We start from the raw sequence: 16,234 nt of genomic DNA, 5'->3' as shown, positions 1-16,234 counted from the left end.
TCCAACATGGCTGCCAACGTGAAGTGAGGGAGGTTAAAACCGGGCCGACGGTTCTGGTTCTGCTGAAACGGATGTGAATCTGTCTGATCGATCATCTGTAACTCTGACGGTTTCACCGATCGCTGTGTCTCCGGTCTCTCTGTACCGTGAGACGTTGTGTTGGCTTCATTTGCTGCCGTGTCACTCAGAGACGATGTGAGTCTGGCGAGTTCATCAGCCCAGCCGGGCGCCGACGCTCGCTTCCAGCCCGATTCTAGTCTCACCTCAGGTTGACGACCTGCTGACCCGGATCGGCGCTGAGTGACACTGACTTAAAGAGTCTCTCTGATTGGTTGATGCTCTGCGTTCAGCTGCAAAACTTCAGATTTTCCAATCCGAAGCGTCGGCCATGTTGGATGTGCGAGTTGCGCCGCGTCCACATGAACACGTTGGTCTGAACGCAGCATCGTTTTGTAAACTAGCTAAAACTAAAACTCTTAACTTTCCTCTGTAATGTGCAGGAGGAAGCTGTGGTGCTGGTGTTCTGACCCGTTTCCACGGATATGCAACAGTTTTAACCGTGACCTCTCCGCCGCCGAAGCGAAGCGTCTCGGTGGAAGTTTGACCCGGATCCATCCTGGATGGAGGCGGATCAAAGCGTTTACAGGAGGTCCGTTTGGCTTCAGCAGCTCGTTTAAAGACAAACATCGGTTTCATTTGGTTCTGATTAAACTGAAATACGGGGAGAAAAAGTTGGTTCTGGATTTAAAGTGTTTTTAAAAGATTTTCCTGGAACAGAACCAGCAGCCTCAACATGAACTGTTGGAGGTCAGGGGTCACCTGGAGCTGAGGGTGAGGCGGAGGTCATGAGGAGACAGGAGGGAGGGAGGAGGGAAGGGGCGGGGTCAGGGCTGGTGGGCGTGGCCCGTTCGGGTCGGGTCGTCCCTCAGGAACTCCTCTTGGTCCTGGAGTGTTGGATCAGCCACTGCAGAGTGATGTCTGCAGACACAGAGCTGGAGGTCAGGGCGGCGCTGGAAACACTTCCTGAATTCAATCTGACCGACAGTAATGAAACGGTTCACTCAACAATACCTAAACATCACTCAGCTGGGATTATTACTACCAAGAGGTCAGGAAGGTCATGACCAGAGCAGAGCCAAAGCTCAGCTTCATTTGGTAAAACTTCATAAGCATGTTTATTAAAATATTATTCTATAATAAATGTTTTCACCACAAAGACCAACAAAACCTGCAGGAAGCAGATTTAGAGTGAATTCACACCAAAAAGTTCTTAGGTCCAGTTGTTTGGTCCCAACCAGAACCAGACTTTATTTTCTTTGTTCGGTTTGCTTTCACATTGAGCTTTTTGAAAGCGGATTAAAATATGTAAACAAAGTCACATGGGTGAAGATCAGTGCTCCTATTGGACAGAAATGACGGGGGCGGGACCAAACACACCTGGAAGTCCTGCAGCTGCATTTCCTGATGCTTCACACTTCTGCTAATGCGCTAACAGAAGAGCTAATTTTTCACTTAGCACTTTAGCTAACTTTGAAAACATTTAGCACACTTAGCTTCCTGCCTCTTCCCAGAGCCGCCAGAATAAAATGAAACATATTTAGGCCCGAGCAGCAAAGCGCTGCGAAGGCCTATTGTATCTGTACTGTTTATTAGGCCCGAGCAGCAAAGCGCTGCGAAGGCCTATTGTTTCTGTACTGTTTCTTATTAGGCCCGAGCAGCAAAGCGCTGCGAAGGCCTATTGTATCTGTACTGTTTATTAGGCCCGAGCAGCAAAGCGCTGCGAAGGCCTATTGTATCTGTGCTGTTTATTATTAGGCCCGAGCAGCAAAGCGCTGCGAAGGCCTATTGTATCTGTACTGTTTCTTATTATTATTAGGCCCGAGCAGCAAAGCGCTGCGAAGGCCTATTGTATCTGTACTGTTTTATTATTATTCTGCCCCCCTCTTCGTGTGCCTTTTTGGGGGCTTTATCATATTCAAAAACTCACCAAACTTGGCGGTCGCGACTAGAAAAATTAAAAATTTTGAATTTTAAGGTTGTCGCAAAAATCGCATAAAAAATTGCTCAACGGCGGCAACTAGCAATTTTCTGTTGACACAATGGTATGAACGTACTTCATCGTAGAGACATGAAATTTGGTACACTTGTAGAGCTCACCAAAAGACTCAGAACTTACATTTAATGTTATAAGCCAACTATCACAGGAAGTCGGCCATTTTGTATTGAAAGTCCATTTTTTACCTCGATTTTGACGTTTACTGCCTTCGTATTTGATCGAACTCCTCCTAGGGATTTCGATTGATCGGCTTCAAACTTGGTCAGTCTGATCATAAGGCATGTTTGATTTAAAGTTATCAAATTGGTGAGTTTTGGAGCATGTTGAAGGGGGGTTAGCAGGGGTCAAAGTTCACCTACTCGCCATGAAACACGAAACTCTTATATTTCCTATATAAAAACACATAGAGGGATCAAACTTTCATTGATTGATCGTCATCGGGTGCCCTACAATAACCTATGGTCAAATGATGACATCACTTAGGCCACGCCCCCTGAGAACAGGAAGTGTCATGTTTTACTGTGAACGGTCGCTATCTTAGCCCTTTGACCTAATCAACATGAAACTGTGTCCAGAGACAGAAGACATGTTGGTGTGTTGAGTAATCCAACCCCGACCGGCTGCGATGAAGCAGGTGGGCGTGGCGGCGTTGCGAACGCCGTCGAATTTCGTTTGGCTCTGAATTCCACAATTTCGGGCCCAGCTGCTCCAAACTCACTAGGATGGATCCTTATCCACCCACCGACAGGAATTCATAACAAAATTTGGTGGGCGTGGCCTAATTTCTCTATAGCGACCCCTAGAGTATTTTAAATGAACAGCCCCAGGCCATGCTTTATCCTAGAATTACGAAACTTGGTACATATGTGTATCTTGTCAGGACGTACAAAAAAGTCTATTAGAGCCATGGTCGAAACCCAACAGGAAGTCGGCCATTTTGTATTGAAGGTCCATTTTGGACCTCGAGTTTGACGTTTACAGCCTTTGCATTTGATCGAACTCCTCCTAGGGATTTCGATTGATCGGCTTCAAACTCGGTCAGTCTGATCATAAGGCATGTCTGATTTAAAGTTATCAAATTGGTGACTGTATGAGCTTGCTGAAGGGGGGTTAGCAGGGGTCAAAGTTCACCTACTCGCCATGAAACACGAAACTCTTATATTTCCTATACAAAAACACAGAGAGGGACCAAACTTTCATTGATTGATCGTCATCGGGTGTCCTAAAATACCCTGTGGTGAAATTATTTTTTTAAGTAGGCCACGCCCCCTGAGAACAGGAAGTGTCATGTTTTACTGTGAACGGTCGCTATCTTAGCCCTTTGATCTAATCAACATGAAACAGTGTCCAGAGACAGAAAACATATTGGTGTGTTGTGGATTCCAACCCCGACTGGCTTCGATGTAGCAGGTGGGCGTGGCGGCGTTGCGAACGCCGTCGAATTTCGTTTGGCTCTGAATTCCACAGTTTCGGGGTGAGCTGCTCCAAACTCACTAGGATGGATCCTTATCCAGCCCCCGACAGGAATTCATAACAAAATTTGGTGGGCGTGGCCTAATTTCTCTATAGTGACCCCTAGAGTATTTTAAATGAACAGCCCCAAGCCATGTTTAAACCTAGAATTACGAAACTTGGTACACATGTGTATCTTGTCGGGACGTACAAAAAAGTCTCTTAGAGCCATGCTCTAAACCCAACAGGAAGTCGGCCATTTTAGATTGAATTTCATTTGACCTCGATTTTGACTTTTACAGCCTTCGTATTTGATCGAACTCCTCCTAGGGATTTCGATTGATCGGCTTCAAACTCGGTCAGTCTGATCATAAGGCATGTCTGATTTAAAGTTATCAAATTGGTGAGTTTTGGAGCATGTTGAAGGGGGGTTAGCAGGGCTCAAAGTTCCCCTGTGATCGACTGTGTAATATGTAATTACAAAGGGGATCCTTTGTCATTCCGTAGGGCAATGCTGCCCTCTGGTGTCGAATTACTGAAATTACTGAAATAGTTTCATTATTTCAGTAATTCGACACCAGAGGGCAGCATTGCCCTACGGAATGACAGACACCAAACGTTCAGTTATGGATTATCATCTTGTGTCCAATAATATCCAATGGTCAAATGATGACATCACTTAGGCCACGCCCCCTGACAACAGGAAGTCTCATATTTTGCTGTGAACGGTCGATAGCTTCTGCACCAAACTTTGCACGAGTGACCCTGGTGGGATCCCTGACGACCCTATGTCATCATATTATGACGTCATCTAAGCCCCGCCCCCTCGGAACAGGAAGTGCCGTTTTTTTCCTTGGAAAGCTCCGTTTATGGCTCTCTTGACCTAATCAAGGTAATTCGGATGATAAACTCTGTCAATGCTCGCTTCTGGCTGAACCGTGTGGGCGTGGCCAAATGGCGAATATCAGTCCCTCGCCATATACATACGTTTGGCTCTAATTCACACATGGATCATCCGATTGGCGCCAAACTGGATATGTATGACCTTTGTTCACCTCTAAAGAGCCCGACGGGTTTGAGATGTAATTTGACTCCACTGCGCCCCCTAAGTTGATACATCGGCCGTATCTCCTCGACGCATCGACCGATCTGCACCAGATTTTTTGACAGTCGTCGGGGAGCGCCGCCGAACGCATTCACGCGTGTCGCCCGGTGGACGGGCGGGGAAAATGCGCGACAGCTTCCGCGGCGGCTGGCGGGCGGCGGTGCTGGAAACTGCGGCAGAGCTTCCGCGGTGGGGAGCGGGCTGCGGCTCTGGAAAACGCGCGAGAGCTTCTGCGGTGGCCGGAACCCCCGCGGTGGCCAATAGGCCGGAGCGGCGCTTGCTGCGAGGGCCGCCCGAGGCTGCTTGCAGCTTTAATTCTTCTTACGATTCTGCCCCCCTCTTCGTGTGCCTTTTTGGGGGCTTTATCATATTCAAAAACTCACCAAACTTGGCGGAAGCGACTAGGCGGTTTAAAAATTTTGAATTTTAAGGTCGCCGCAAAAATCGCAAAAAAAATTGCTCAACGGCGGCAACTAGCAATTTTCAAAAGACCCATTGCTATTCACTTACTTCATCGTAGAGACTTGAAATTCGGTACAGTTGTAGAGCTCACTAAGACGCTCAGAATTTACAAGTAATGTCATAGTGCAAGTATCGCAGGAAGTCGGCCATGTTGGATTGAAGGTCCATTTCGGACCCTGATTTGGCCGTTTACAGCCTTCGTATTTGATCGAACTCCTCCTAGGGATTTCGATTGATCGGCTTCAAACTCGGTCAGTCTGATCATAAGGCATGTCTGATTTAAAGTTATCAAATTGGTGAGTTTTGGAGCATGTTGAAGGGGGGTTAGCAGGGGTCAAAGTTCACCTACACGCCATGAAACAAAAACCTCTTATATTTCCTATACAAAAACACATAGAGGGACCAAACTTTCAGTGATTGATCGACATCGGGTGTCCTAAAATACCCTGCAGTGAAATTTTTTTTTTATGTAGGCCACGCCCCCTGAGAGCAGGAAGTGTAATGTTTTACTGTGAACGGTCGCTATCTTAGCCCTTTGACCTAATCAACATGAAACTGTGTCCAGAGACAGAAGACATGTTGGTGTGTTGTGGATTCCAACCCCGACCTGCTGCGATGAAGCAGGTGGGCGTGGCGGCGTTGCGAACGCCATCGAATTTCGTTTGGCTCTGAATTCCACAGTTTCGGGGTGAGCTGCTCCAAACTCACTAGGATGGATCCTTATCCATCCCCGAACAGGAATCCATAGCGATATTTGGTGGGCGTGGCCTAATTTTTCTATAGCGACCCCTAGAGTATTTTAAATGAACAGCCCCAGGCCATGCTTTATCCTAGAATTACGAAACTTGGTACATATGTGTATCTTGTCAGGACGTACAAAAAAGTCTCTTGGAGCCATGCTCTAAACCCAACAGGAAGTCGGCCATTTTAGATTGAAGTTCATTTGACCTCGATTTTGACATTTAGAGCCTTCGTATTTGATCGAACTCCTCCTTGGGATTTCGATTGATCGGCTTCAAAGTCGGTCAGTCTGATCATAAGGCATGTCTGATTTAAAGTTATCAAATTGGTGACATTTGAACAGGTGGAAGGGGGGTTAGCAAGGCTCAAAGATCCCCTGTGATTGACTGTGTAATACAAAGGGCTTTGTCATGTGTAGGGCAATGCTGCCCTCTGGTGTCGAATTACTGAAATAATGAAACTATTTCAGTAATTTCAGTAAATCGACACCAGAGGGCAGCATTGCCCTACGGAATGACAGTTCAGTGTTGAATTAAAGAGGAAAAAATTAAATAATTTGTAATTCTAACACAAAAACTGACAGAGACACCAAAGTTTGAGTTATTGATCATCCTCGGGTGTAGAATAATATCCAATGGTCAAATGATGACATCACGTAGGCCACGCCCTCTGACAACAGGAAGTCTTGTATTTTACTGTGAACGGTCGATAGCTTCTGCACCAAACTTTGCACGAGTGACCCTGGTGGGATCCTTGACGACCCTATGTCATCATATTATGACGTCATCTAAGCCCCGCCCCCTCGGAACAGGAAGTGCCGTTTTTTTCCTTGGAAAGTTCCATTTATGGCTCTCTTGACCTAATCAAGATGATTCGGATGATGAGCTCTGTCAATGCTCGCTGCTGGCTCAACCGTGTGGGCGTGGCCAAATGGCGAATATCAGTCCCTCGCCATATGCATACGTTTGGCTCTAATTCACACATAGATCATCCGATTGGCGCCAAAGTGGATATGCATGACCTTTGTTCACCTCTAAAGAGCCCAACGGGTTTGAAATGTAATTTGACTCCACTGCGCCCCCTAAGTTCATACATCGGCTGTATCTCCTCGACGCATCGACCGATCTGCACCAGATTTTTTGACAGTCGTCGTGAAGCGCTGCCGAACGCATTAACGCGTATCGCCCGGCGGACGGGCGGGGGAAATGCGCGACAGCTTCTGCGGCGGCTGGCGGGCGGCGGTGCTGGAAACTGCGGCAGAGCTTCCGCGGTGGGGAGCGGGCTGCGGCTCTGGAAAACGCGCGAGAGCTTCTGCGGTGGCCGGAACCCCCGCGGTGGCCAATAGGCCGGAGCGGCGCTTGCTGCGAGGGCCGCCCGAGGCTGCTTGCAGCTTTAATTAGGCCCGAGCAGCAAAGCGCTGCGAAGGCCTATTGTATCTGTGCTGTTTATTATTATTATTCTTATTATTCTTCCACCCAAATGAATTGCCTTTTTGGGGGCTTTATCATATTCAAAAACTCACCAAACTTGGCGGTTGCGACTAGAAAAATTCAAAATTTTGAATTTTAAGGTTGTCGCAAAAATCGCAAAAAAAATTGCTCAACGGCGGCAACTAGCAATTTTCTGTTGACACAATGGTATGAACGTACTTCATCGTAGAGACATGAAATTTGGTACACTTGTAGAGCTCACCAAAAGACTCAGAACTTACATTTAATGTTATTAGCCAACTATCACAGGAAGTCGGCCATTTTGTATTGAACGTCCATTTTTTTCCTCGATTTTGACGTTTACAGCCTTCGTATTTGATCGAACTCCTCCTAGGGATTTCGATTGATCGACTTCAAACTCGGTCAGTCTGATCATAAGGCATGTTTGATTTAAAGTTATCAAATTGGTGAGTTTTGGAGTATGTTGAAGGGGGGTTAGCAGGGGTCAAAGTTCACCTACTCGCCATGAAACACGAAACTCTTATATTTCCTATAAAAAAACACATAGAGGGACCAAACTTTCAGTGATTGATCGGCATCGGATGTCCTAAAATACCCTGTGGTGAAATGATGACATCACTTAAGCCACGCCCCCTGAGAACAGGAAGTGTCATGTTTTACTGTGAGCGGTCGCTCTCTTAGCCCTTTGACCTAATCAACATGAAACTGTGTCCAGACACAGAAGACATGTTGGTGTGTTGAGGATTCCAACCCTGACCGGCTTTGAGATAGCAGCTGGGCGTGGCGGCGTGGCGAAGTGACCTGTAACGCCGATGCCATACGTTTGCTTCTAGATTCCACATGTTTCGACCGAGCTGCACCAAACTTGGCTTGAGTGATGCTGGTGTGATACCTGAAAATTCTATGTCATCAGATTATGACGTCATCTAAGCCCCGCCCCCTCAGAACAGGAAGTGCTATTTTTTTCCTTGGAAACTTTCATCTATGGCTCTCTTGACCTAATCAAGGTGATTCTGTGTTGGATGACAGATAGGAAGTTGGTCTCGCTTGCTTTAAAGTGCCAAGAGTTTTCAATGGCGGCAACGCCGTTCGTATACGTTTGCCTCTACATTCCACATATTTTGACCGAGCTGCATCAAACTTGGCCTGAGTGATCCTGGAGGCTTGCCCGTCGATCCTACGTCATCACATTATGACGTCATCTAAGCCCCGCCCCCTCGGAACCGGAAGTGCCGTTTTTTTCCTTGGAAAGCTCTGTTTATGGCTCTCTTGACCTAATCAAGATGATTCGGATGATAAACTCTGTCAATGCTCGCTGCTGGCTGAACCGTGTGGGCGTGGCCAAATGGCGAACATCAGTCCCTCGCCATATGCATACGTTTGGCTCTAAATCACACACGGATCATCCGATTGGCGCCAAACTGGATATGTATGATCTTTGTTCACCTCTAAAGAGCCCAACGAGTTTGAGATGTAATTTGGCTCCACTGCGCCCCCTAAGTTAATACATCGGCTGTGTCTCCTCGAGGCATCGACCGATCTGCACCAGATTTTTTGACAGTGGTCGGGGAGCGCTGCCGAACGCATTCACGCATGTCGCCTGGTGGACGGGCGTGGAAAATGCGCGACAGCCTCTGCGGCGGCTAGCGGGCGGCGGTGCTGGAAACTGCGGCACAGCTTCTGCGGTGGGGAGCGGGCTGCGGCTCTGGAAACCGCGCGAGAGCTTCTGCGGTGGCCGGAACCCCCGCGGTGGCCAATAGGCCGGAGCGGCGCTTGCTGCGAGGGCCGCCCGAGGCTGCTCGCAGCTTTAATTATTATTCTTATTATTCTTCCACCCAAATGAATTGCCTTTTTGGGGGCTTTATCATATTCAAAAACTCACCAAACTTGGCGGTCGCGACTAGAAAAATTCAAAATTTTGAATTTTAAGGTTGTCGCAAAAATCGCAAAAAAAATTGCTCAACGGCGGCAACTAGCAATTTTCTGTTGACACAATGGTATGAACGTACTTCATCGTAGAGACATGAAATTTGGTACACTTGTAGAGCTCACCAAAAGACTCAGAACTTACATTTAATGTTATTAGCCAACTATCACAGGAAGTCGGCCATTTTGTATTGAACGTCCATTTTTTTCCTCGATTTTGACGTTTACAGCCTTCGTATTTGATCGAACTCCTCCTAGGGATTTCGATTGATCGACTTCAAACTCGGTCAGTCTGATCATAAGGCATGTTTGATTTAAAGTTATCAAATTGGTGAGTTTTGGAGTATGTTGAAGGGGGGTTAGCAGGGGTCAAAGTTCACCTACTCGCCATGAAACACGAAACTCTTATATTTCCTATAAAAAAACACATAGAGGGACCAAACTTTCAGTGATTGATCGGCATCGGATGTCCTAAAATACCCTGTGGTGAAATGATGAAATCACTTAAGCCACGCCCCCTGAGAACAGGAAGTGTCATGTTTTACTGTGAACGGTCGCTCTCTTAGCCCTTTGACCTAATCAACATGAAACTGTGTCCAGACACAGAAGACATGTTGGTGTGTTGAGGATTCCAACCCTGACCGGCTTTGAGATAGCAGCTGGGCGTGGCGGCGTGGCGAAGTGACCTGTAACGCCGATGCCATACGTTTGCTTCTAGATTCCACATGTTTCGACCGAGCTGCACCAAACTTGGCTTGAGTGATGCTGGTGTGATACCTGAAAATTCTATGTCATCAGATTATGACGTCATCTAAGCCCCGCCCCCTCAGAACAGGAAGTGCTATTTTTTTCCTTGGAAACTTTCATCTATGGCTCTCTTGACCTAATCAAGGTGATTCTGTGTTGGATGACAGATAGGAAGTTGGTCTCGCTTGCTTTAAAGTGCCAAGAGTTTTCAATGGCGGCAACGCCGTTCGTATACGTTTGCCTCTACATTCCACATATTTTGACCGAGCTGCATCAAACTTGGCCTGAGTGATCCTGGAGGCTTGCCCGTCAATCCTACGTCATCACAATATGACGTCATCTAAGCCCCGCCCCCTCGGAACCGGAAGTGCCGTTTTTTTCCTTGGAAAGCTCTGTTTATGGCTCTCTTGACCTAATCAAGGTGATTCTGTGTTGGATGACAGATAGGAAGTTGGTCTCGCTTGCTTTAAAGTGCCAAGAGTTTTCAATGGCGGCAACGCCGTTCGTATACGTTTGCCTCTACATTCCACATATTTTGACCGAGCTGCATCAAACTTGGCCTGAGTGATCCTGGAGGCTTGCCCGTCGATCCTACGTCATCACATTATGACGTCATCTAAGCCCCGCCCCCTCGGAACCGGAAGTGCCGTTTTTTTCCTTGGAAAGCTCCGTTTATGGCTCTCTTGACCTAATCAAGATGATTCGGATGATGAGCTCTGTCATTGCTCGCTGCTGGCTGAACCGTGTGGGCGTGGCCAAATGGCGAATATCAGTCCCTCGCCATATTCATACGTTTGGCTCTAATTCAAGCATGGATCATCCGATTCACTCCAAACTGGATATGTATGACCTTTGTTCACCTCTAAAGAGCCCAACGGGATTGAGATGTAATTTGGCTCCACTGCGCCCCCTAAGTTAATACATCGGCTGTATCTCCTCGACGCATCGACCGATCTGCACCAGATTTTTTGACAGTCGTCGGGGAACGCCGCCGAACGCATTCACGCGTGTCGCCCGGTGGACGGGCGGGGGAAATGCGCGACAGCTCCTGCGGCGGCTAGCGGGCGGCGGTGCTGGAAACTGCGGCTGAGCTTCCGCGGTGGGGAGCGGGCTGTGGCTCTGGAAAACGCGCGAGAGCTTCTGCGGTGGCCGGAACCCCCGCGGTGGCCAATAGGCCGGAGCGGCGCTTGCTGCGAGGGCCGCCCGAGGCTGCTTGCAGCTTTAATTAGGCCCGAGCAGCAAAGCGCTGCGAAGGCCTATTGTATCTGTGCTGTTTATTAGGCCCGAGCAGCAAAGCGCTGCGAAGGCCTATTGTATCTGTGCTGTTTATTATTATTATTCTTATTATTCTTCCACCCAAATGAATTGCCTTTTTGGGGGCTTTATCATATTCAAAAACTCACCAAACTTGGCGGTCGCGACTAGAAAAATTCAAAATTTTGAATTTTAAGGTTGTCGCAAAAATCGCAAAAAAAATTGCTCAACGGCGGCAACTAGCAATTTTCTGTTGACACAATGGTATGAACGTACTTCATCGTAGAGACATGAAATTTGGTACACTTGTAGAGCTCACCAAAAGACTCAGAACTTACATTTAATGTTATTAGCCAACTATCACAGGAAGTCGGCCATTTTGTATTGAACGTCCATTTTTTTCCTCGATTTTGACGTTTACAGCCTTCGTATTTGATCGAACTCCTCCTAGGGATTTCGATTGATCGACTTCAAACTCGGTCAGTCTGATCATAAGGCATGTTTGATTTAAAGTTATCAAATTGGTGAGTTTTGGAGTATGTTGAAGGGGGGTTAGCAGGGGTCAAAGTTCACCTACTCGCCATGAAACACGAAACTCTTATATTTCCTATAAAAAAACACATAGAGGGACCAAACTTTCAGTGATTGATCGGCATCGGATGTCCTAAAATACCCTGTGGTGAAATGATGACATCACTTAAGCCACGCCCCCTGAGAACAGGAAGTGTCATGTTTTACTGTGAGCGGTCGCTCTCTTAGCCCTTTGACCTAATCAACATGAAACTGTGTCCAGAGACAGAAGACATGTTGGTGTGTTGAGGATTCCAACCCTGACTGGCTTTGACATAGCAGGTGGGCGTGGCGGCGTGGCGAAGTGACCTGTAACGCCGTTGCCATACGTTTGGCTCTGAATTCCACAATTTCGGGCCCAGCTGCTCCAAACTCACTAGGATGGATCCTTATCCAGCCCCCGACAAGAATTCATAACAAAATTTGGTGGGCGTGGCCTAATTTCTCTATAGCGACCCCTAGAGTATTTTAAATGAACAGCCCCAAGCCATGCTTAAACCTAGAATTACGAAACTTGGTACACATGTGTATCTTGTCGGGACGTACAAAAAAGTCTCTTAGAGCCATGCTCTAAACCCAACAGGAAGTCGGCCATTTTAGATTGAATTTCATTTGACCTCGATTTTGACGTTCACAGCATTCGTATTTGATCGAACTCCTCCTAGGGATTTCGATTGATTGGCTTCAAACTCGGTCAGTCTGATCATAAGGCATGTCTGATTTAAAGTTATCAAATTGGTGACTGTCTGAGATTGCTGAAGGGGGGTTACCAGGGGTCAAAGTTCACCTACTCGCCATGAAACACGAAACTCTTATATATCCTGCACAGAAACTCACAGAGACACCAAATTTTCAGTTATTGATCAACAATAGGTGTCCTAAAATACCCTGTGGTGAAATTATGACATCGCTTAGGCCACGCCCCCTGAGAACAGGAAGTGTCATGTTTTACTGTGAACGGTCGCTATCTTAGCCCTTTGACCTAATCAACATGAAACTGTGTCCAGAGACAGAAGACATGTTGGTGTGTTGTGGATTCAAGCCCTGACCGGCTGCGATGAAGCAGCTGGGTGTGGCGGCGTGGCGAAGTGACCTGTAACGCCGATGCCATACGTTTGCTTCTAGATTCCACATGTTTCGACCGAGCTGCACCAAACTTGGCCTCAGTGATGCTGTTGTGATGCCTGACAATGCTATGTCATCATATTATGACGTCATCTAAGCCCCGCCCCCTCAGAATGAATTAGAGAGATCTTCTGTGTAATTACATAATAAACAGTACATGTTCGTCGTTTGTAGGGCAATGCTGCCCTCTGCTGGCCACTGAAATAGTTTCATTATTTCAGTAATTCGACACCAGAGGGCAGCATTGCCCTGCAGATGAAATTCTTCGATTTTGTAATACACAGGAAAAAATGAAAAATTGGTATTTCTAACACAAAAACTCACAGAGACTCCAAACTTTCAGTGATTGATCGTCATCAGGTGGCCTACAATACCATATGGTCAAATGATGACATCACGTAGGCCACGCCCCCTGAGAACAGGAAGTGTCATGTTTTACTGTGAACGGTCGCTCTCTTAGCCCTTTGACCTAATCAACATGAACCTGTGTCCAGAGACAGAAGACATGTTGGTGTGTTGAGGTTTCCAACCCTGACCGGCTTTGAGATAGCAGCTGGGCGTGGCGGCGTGGCGAAGTGACCTGTAACGCCGATGCCATACTTTTGCTTCTAGATTCCACATGTTTCGATCGAGCTGCACCAAACTTGGCTTGAGTGATGCTGGTGTGATGTCTGAAAATTCTATGTCATCAGATTATGACGTCATCTAAGCCCCGCCCCCTCAGAACAGGAAGTGCTATTTTTTTCCTTGGAAACTTTCATCTATGGCTCTCTTGACCTAATCAAGGTGATTCTGTGTTGGATGACAGATAGGAAGTTGGTCTCGCTTGCTTTAAAGTGCCAAGAGTTTTCAATGGCGGCAACGCCGTTCGTATACGTTTGCCTCTACATTCCACATATTTTGACCGAGCTGCATCAAACTTGGCCTGAGTGATCCTGGAGGCTTGCCCGTCGATCCTACGTCATCACATTGTGACGTCATCTAAGCCCCGCCCCCTCGGAACCGGAAGTGCCTTTTTTTCCTTGGAAAGCTCTGTTTATGGCTCTCTTGACCTAATCAAGGTGATTCTGTGTTGGATGACAGATAGGAAGTTGGTCTCGCTTGCTTTAAAGTGCCAAGAGTTTTCAATGGCGGCAACGCCGTTCGTATACGTTTGCCTCTACATTCCACATATTTTGACCGAGCTGCATCAAACTTGGCCTGAGTGATCCTGGAGGCTTGCCCGTCCATCCTACGTCATCACATTATGACGTCATCTAAGCCCCGCCCCCTCGGAACCGGAAGTGCCGTTTTTTTCCTTGGAAAGCTCTGTTTATGGCTCTCTTGACCTAATCAAGGTGATTCTGTGTTGGATGACAGATAGGAAGTTGGTCTCGCTTGCTTTAAAGTGCCAAGAGTTTTCAATGGCGGCAACGCCGTTCGTATACGTTTGCCTCTACATTCCACATATTTTGACCGAGCTGCATCAAACTTGGCCTGAGTGATCCTGGAGGCTTGCCCGTCAATCCTACGTCATCACATTATGACGTCATCTAAGCCCCGCCCCCTCGGAACCGGAAGTGCCGTTTTTTTTCCTTGGAAAGCTCTTTTTATGGCTCTCTTGACCTAATCAAGGTGATTCTGTGTTGGATGACAGATAGGAAGTTGGTCTCGCTTGCTTTAAAGTGCCAAGAGTTTTCAATGGCGGCAACGCCGTTCGTATACGTTTGCCTCTACATTCCACATATTTTGACCGAGCTGCATCAAACTTGGCCTGAGTGATCCTGGAGGCTTGCCCGTCGATCCTACGTCATCACATTATGACGTCATCTAAGCCCCGCCCCCTCGGAACCGGAAGTGCCGTTTTTTTTCCTTGGAAAGCTCCGTTTATGGCTCTCTTGACCTAATCAAGATGATTCGGATGATGAGCTCTGTCATTGCTCGCTGCTGGCTGAACCGTGTGGGCGTGGCCAAATGGCGAATATCAGTCCCTCGCCATATTCATACGTTTGGCTCTAATTCAAGCATGGATCATCCGATTGGCTCCAAACTGGATATGTATGACCTTTGTTCACCTCTAAAGAGCCCAACGGGATTGAGATGTAATTTGGCTCCACTGCGCCCCCTAAGTTAATACATCGGCTGTATCTCCTCGATGCATCGACCGATCTGCACCAGATTTTTTGACAGTCGTCGGGGAGCGCCGCCGAACGCATTCACGCGTGTCGCCCGGTGGACGGGCATGGAAAATGCGCGACAGCTTCTGCGGCGGCTAGCGGGCGGCGGTGCTGGAAACTGCGGCAGAGCTTCTGCGGTGGGGAGTTGGCTGCGGCTCTGGAAATCGTGCGAGAGCTTCTGCGGTGGCTGGAACCCCCACGGTGGCCAATAGGCCGGAGCGGCGCTTGCTGCGAGGGCCGCCCGAGGCTGCTTGCAGCTTTAATTATTATTATTCTTATTATTCTTCCACCCAAATGAATTGCCTTTTTGGGGGCTTTATCATATTCAAAAACTCACCAAACTTGGCGGTCGCGACTAGAAAAATTCAAAATTTTGAATTTTAAGGTTGTCGCAAAAATCGCAAAAAAAATTGCTCAACGGCGGCAACTAGCAATTTTCTGTTGACACAATGGTATGAACGTACTTCATCGTAGAGACATGAAATTTGGTACACTTGTAGAGCTCACCAAAAGACTCAGAACTTACATTTAATGTTATTAGCCAACTATCACAGGAAGTCGGCCATTTTGTATTGAACGTCCATTTTTTTCCTCGATTTTGACGTTTACAGCCTTCGTATTTGATCGAACTCCTCCTAGGGATTTCGATTGATCGACTTCAAACTCGGTCAGTCTGATCATAAGGCATGTTTGATTTAAAGTTATCAAATTGGTGAGTTTTGGAGTATGTTGAAGGGGGGTTAGCAGGGGTCAAAGTTCACCTACTCGCCATGAAACACGAAACTCTTATATTTCCTATAAAAAAACACATAGAGGGACCAAACTTTCAGTGATTGATCGGCATCGGATGTCCTAAAATACCCTGTGGTGAAATGATGACATCACTTAAGCCACGCCCCCTGAGAACAGGAAGTGTCATGTTTTACTGTGAGCGGTCGCTCTCTTAGCCCTTTGACCTAATCAACATGAAACTGTGTCCAGACACAGAAGACATGTTGGTGTGTTGAGGATTCCAACCCTGACCGGCTTTGAGATAGCAGCTGGGCGTGGCGGCGTGGCGAAGTGACCTGTAACGCCGATGCCATACGTTTGCTTCTAGATTCCACATGTTTCGACCGAGCTGCACCAAACTTGGCTTGAGTGATGCTGGTGTGATACCTGAAAATTCTATGTCATCAGATTATGACGT

At 47.2% G+C, this 16,234-nt stretch overlaps 1 protein-coding gene across 1 annotated transcript in view; it reads right to left on the bottom strand.

Moving 5' to 3' along the window:
- Window positions 1-473: 473 nt before the first annotated feature.
- Window positions 474-16,234, bottom strand: part of LOC116718824 (ADP-ribosylation factor-like protein 8A) — a 29,473-nt gene continuing 13,712 nt past the window's right edge. Inside the window, exon 7 of the mRNA XM_032561072.1 lies at window positions 474-978. Coding sequence (XP_032416963.1) covers window positions 926-978 — 53 coding nt within the window. The 3' untranslated portion in view covers window positions 474-925. The remainder of the gene's footprint in view (window positions 979-16,234) is intronic.

Source organism: Xiphophorus hellerii, chromosome 1 (genome assembly GCF_003331165.1).
Source record: "Xiphophorus hellerii strain 12219 chromosome 1, Xiphophorus_hellerii-4.1, whole genome shotgun sequence".
Lineage (NCBI taxonomy): Eukaryota > Metazoa > Chordata > Actinopteri > Cyprinodontiformes > Poeciliidae > Xiphophorus > Xiphophorus hellerii.
The sequence above is the reverse complement of the archived record's forward strand: the minus strand, read 5'-3'. Positions and strand labels throughout refer to the sequence as shown.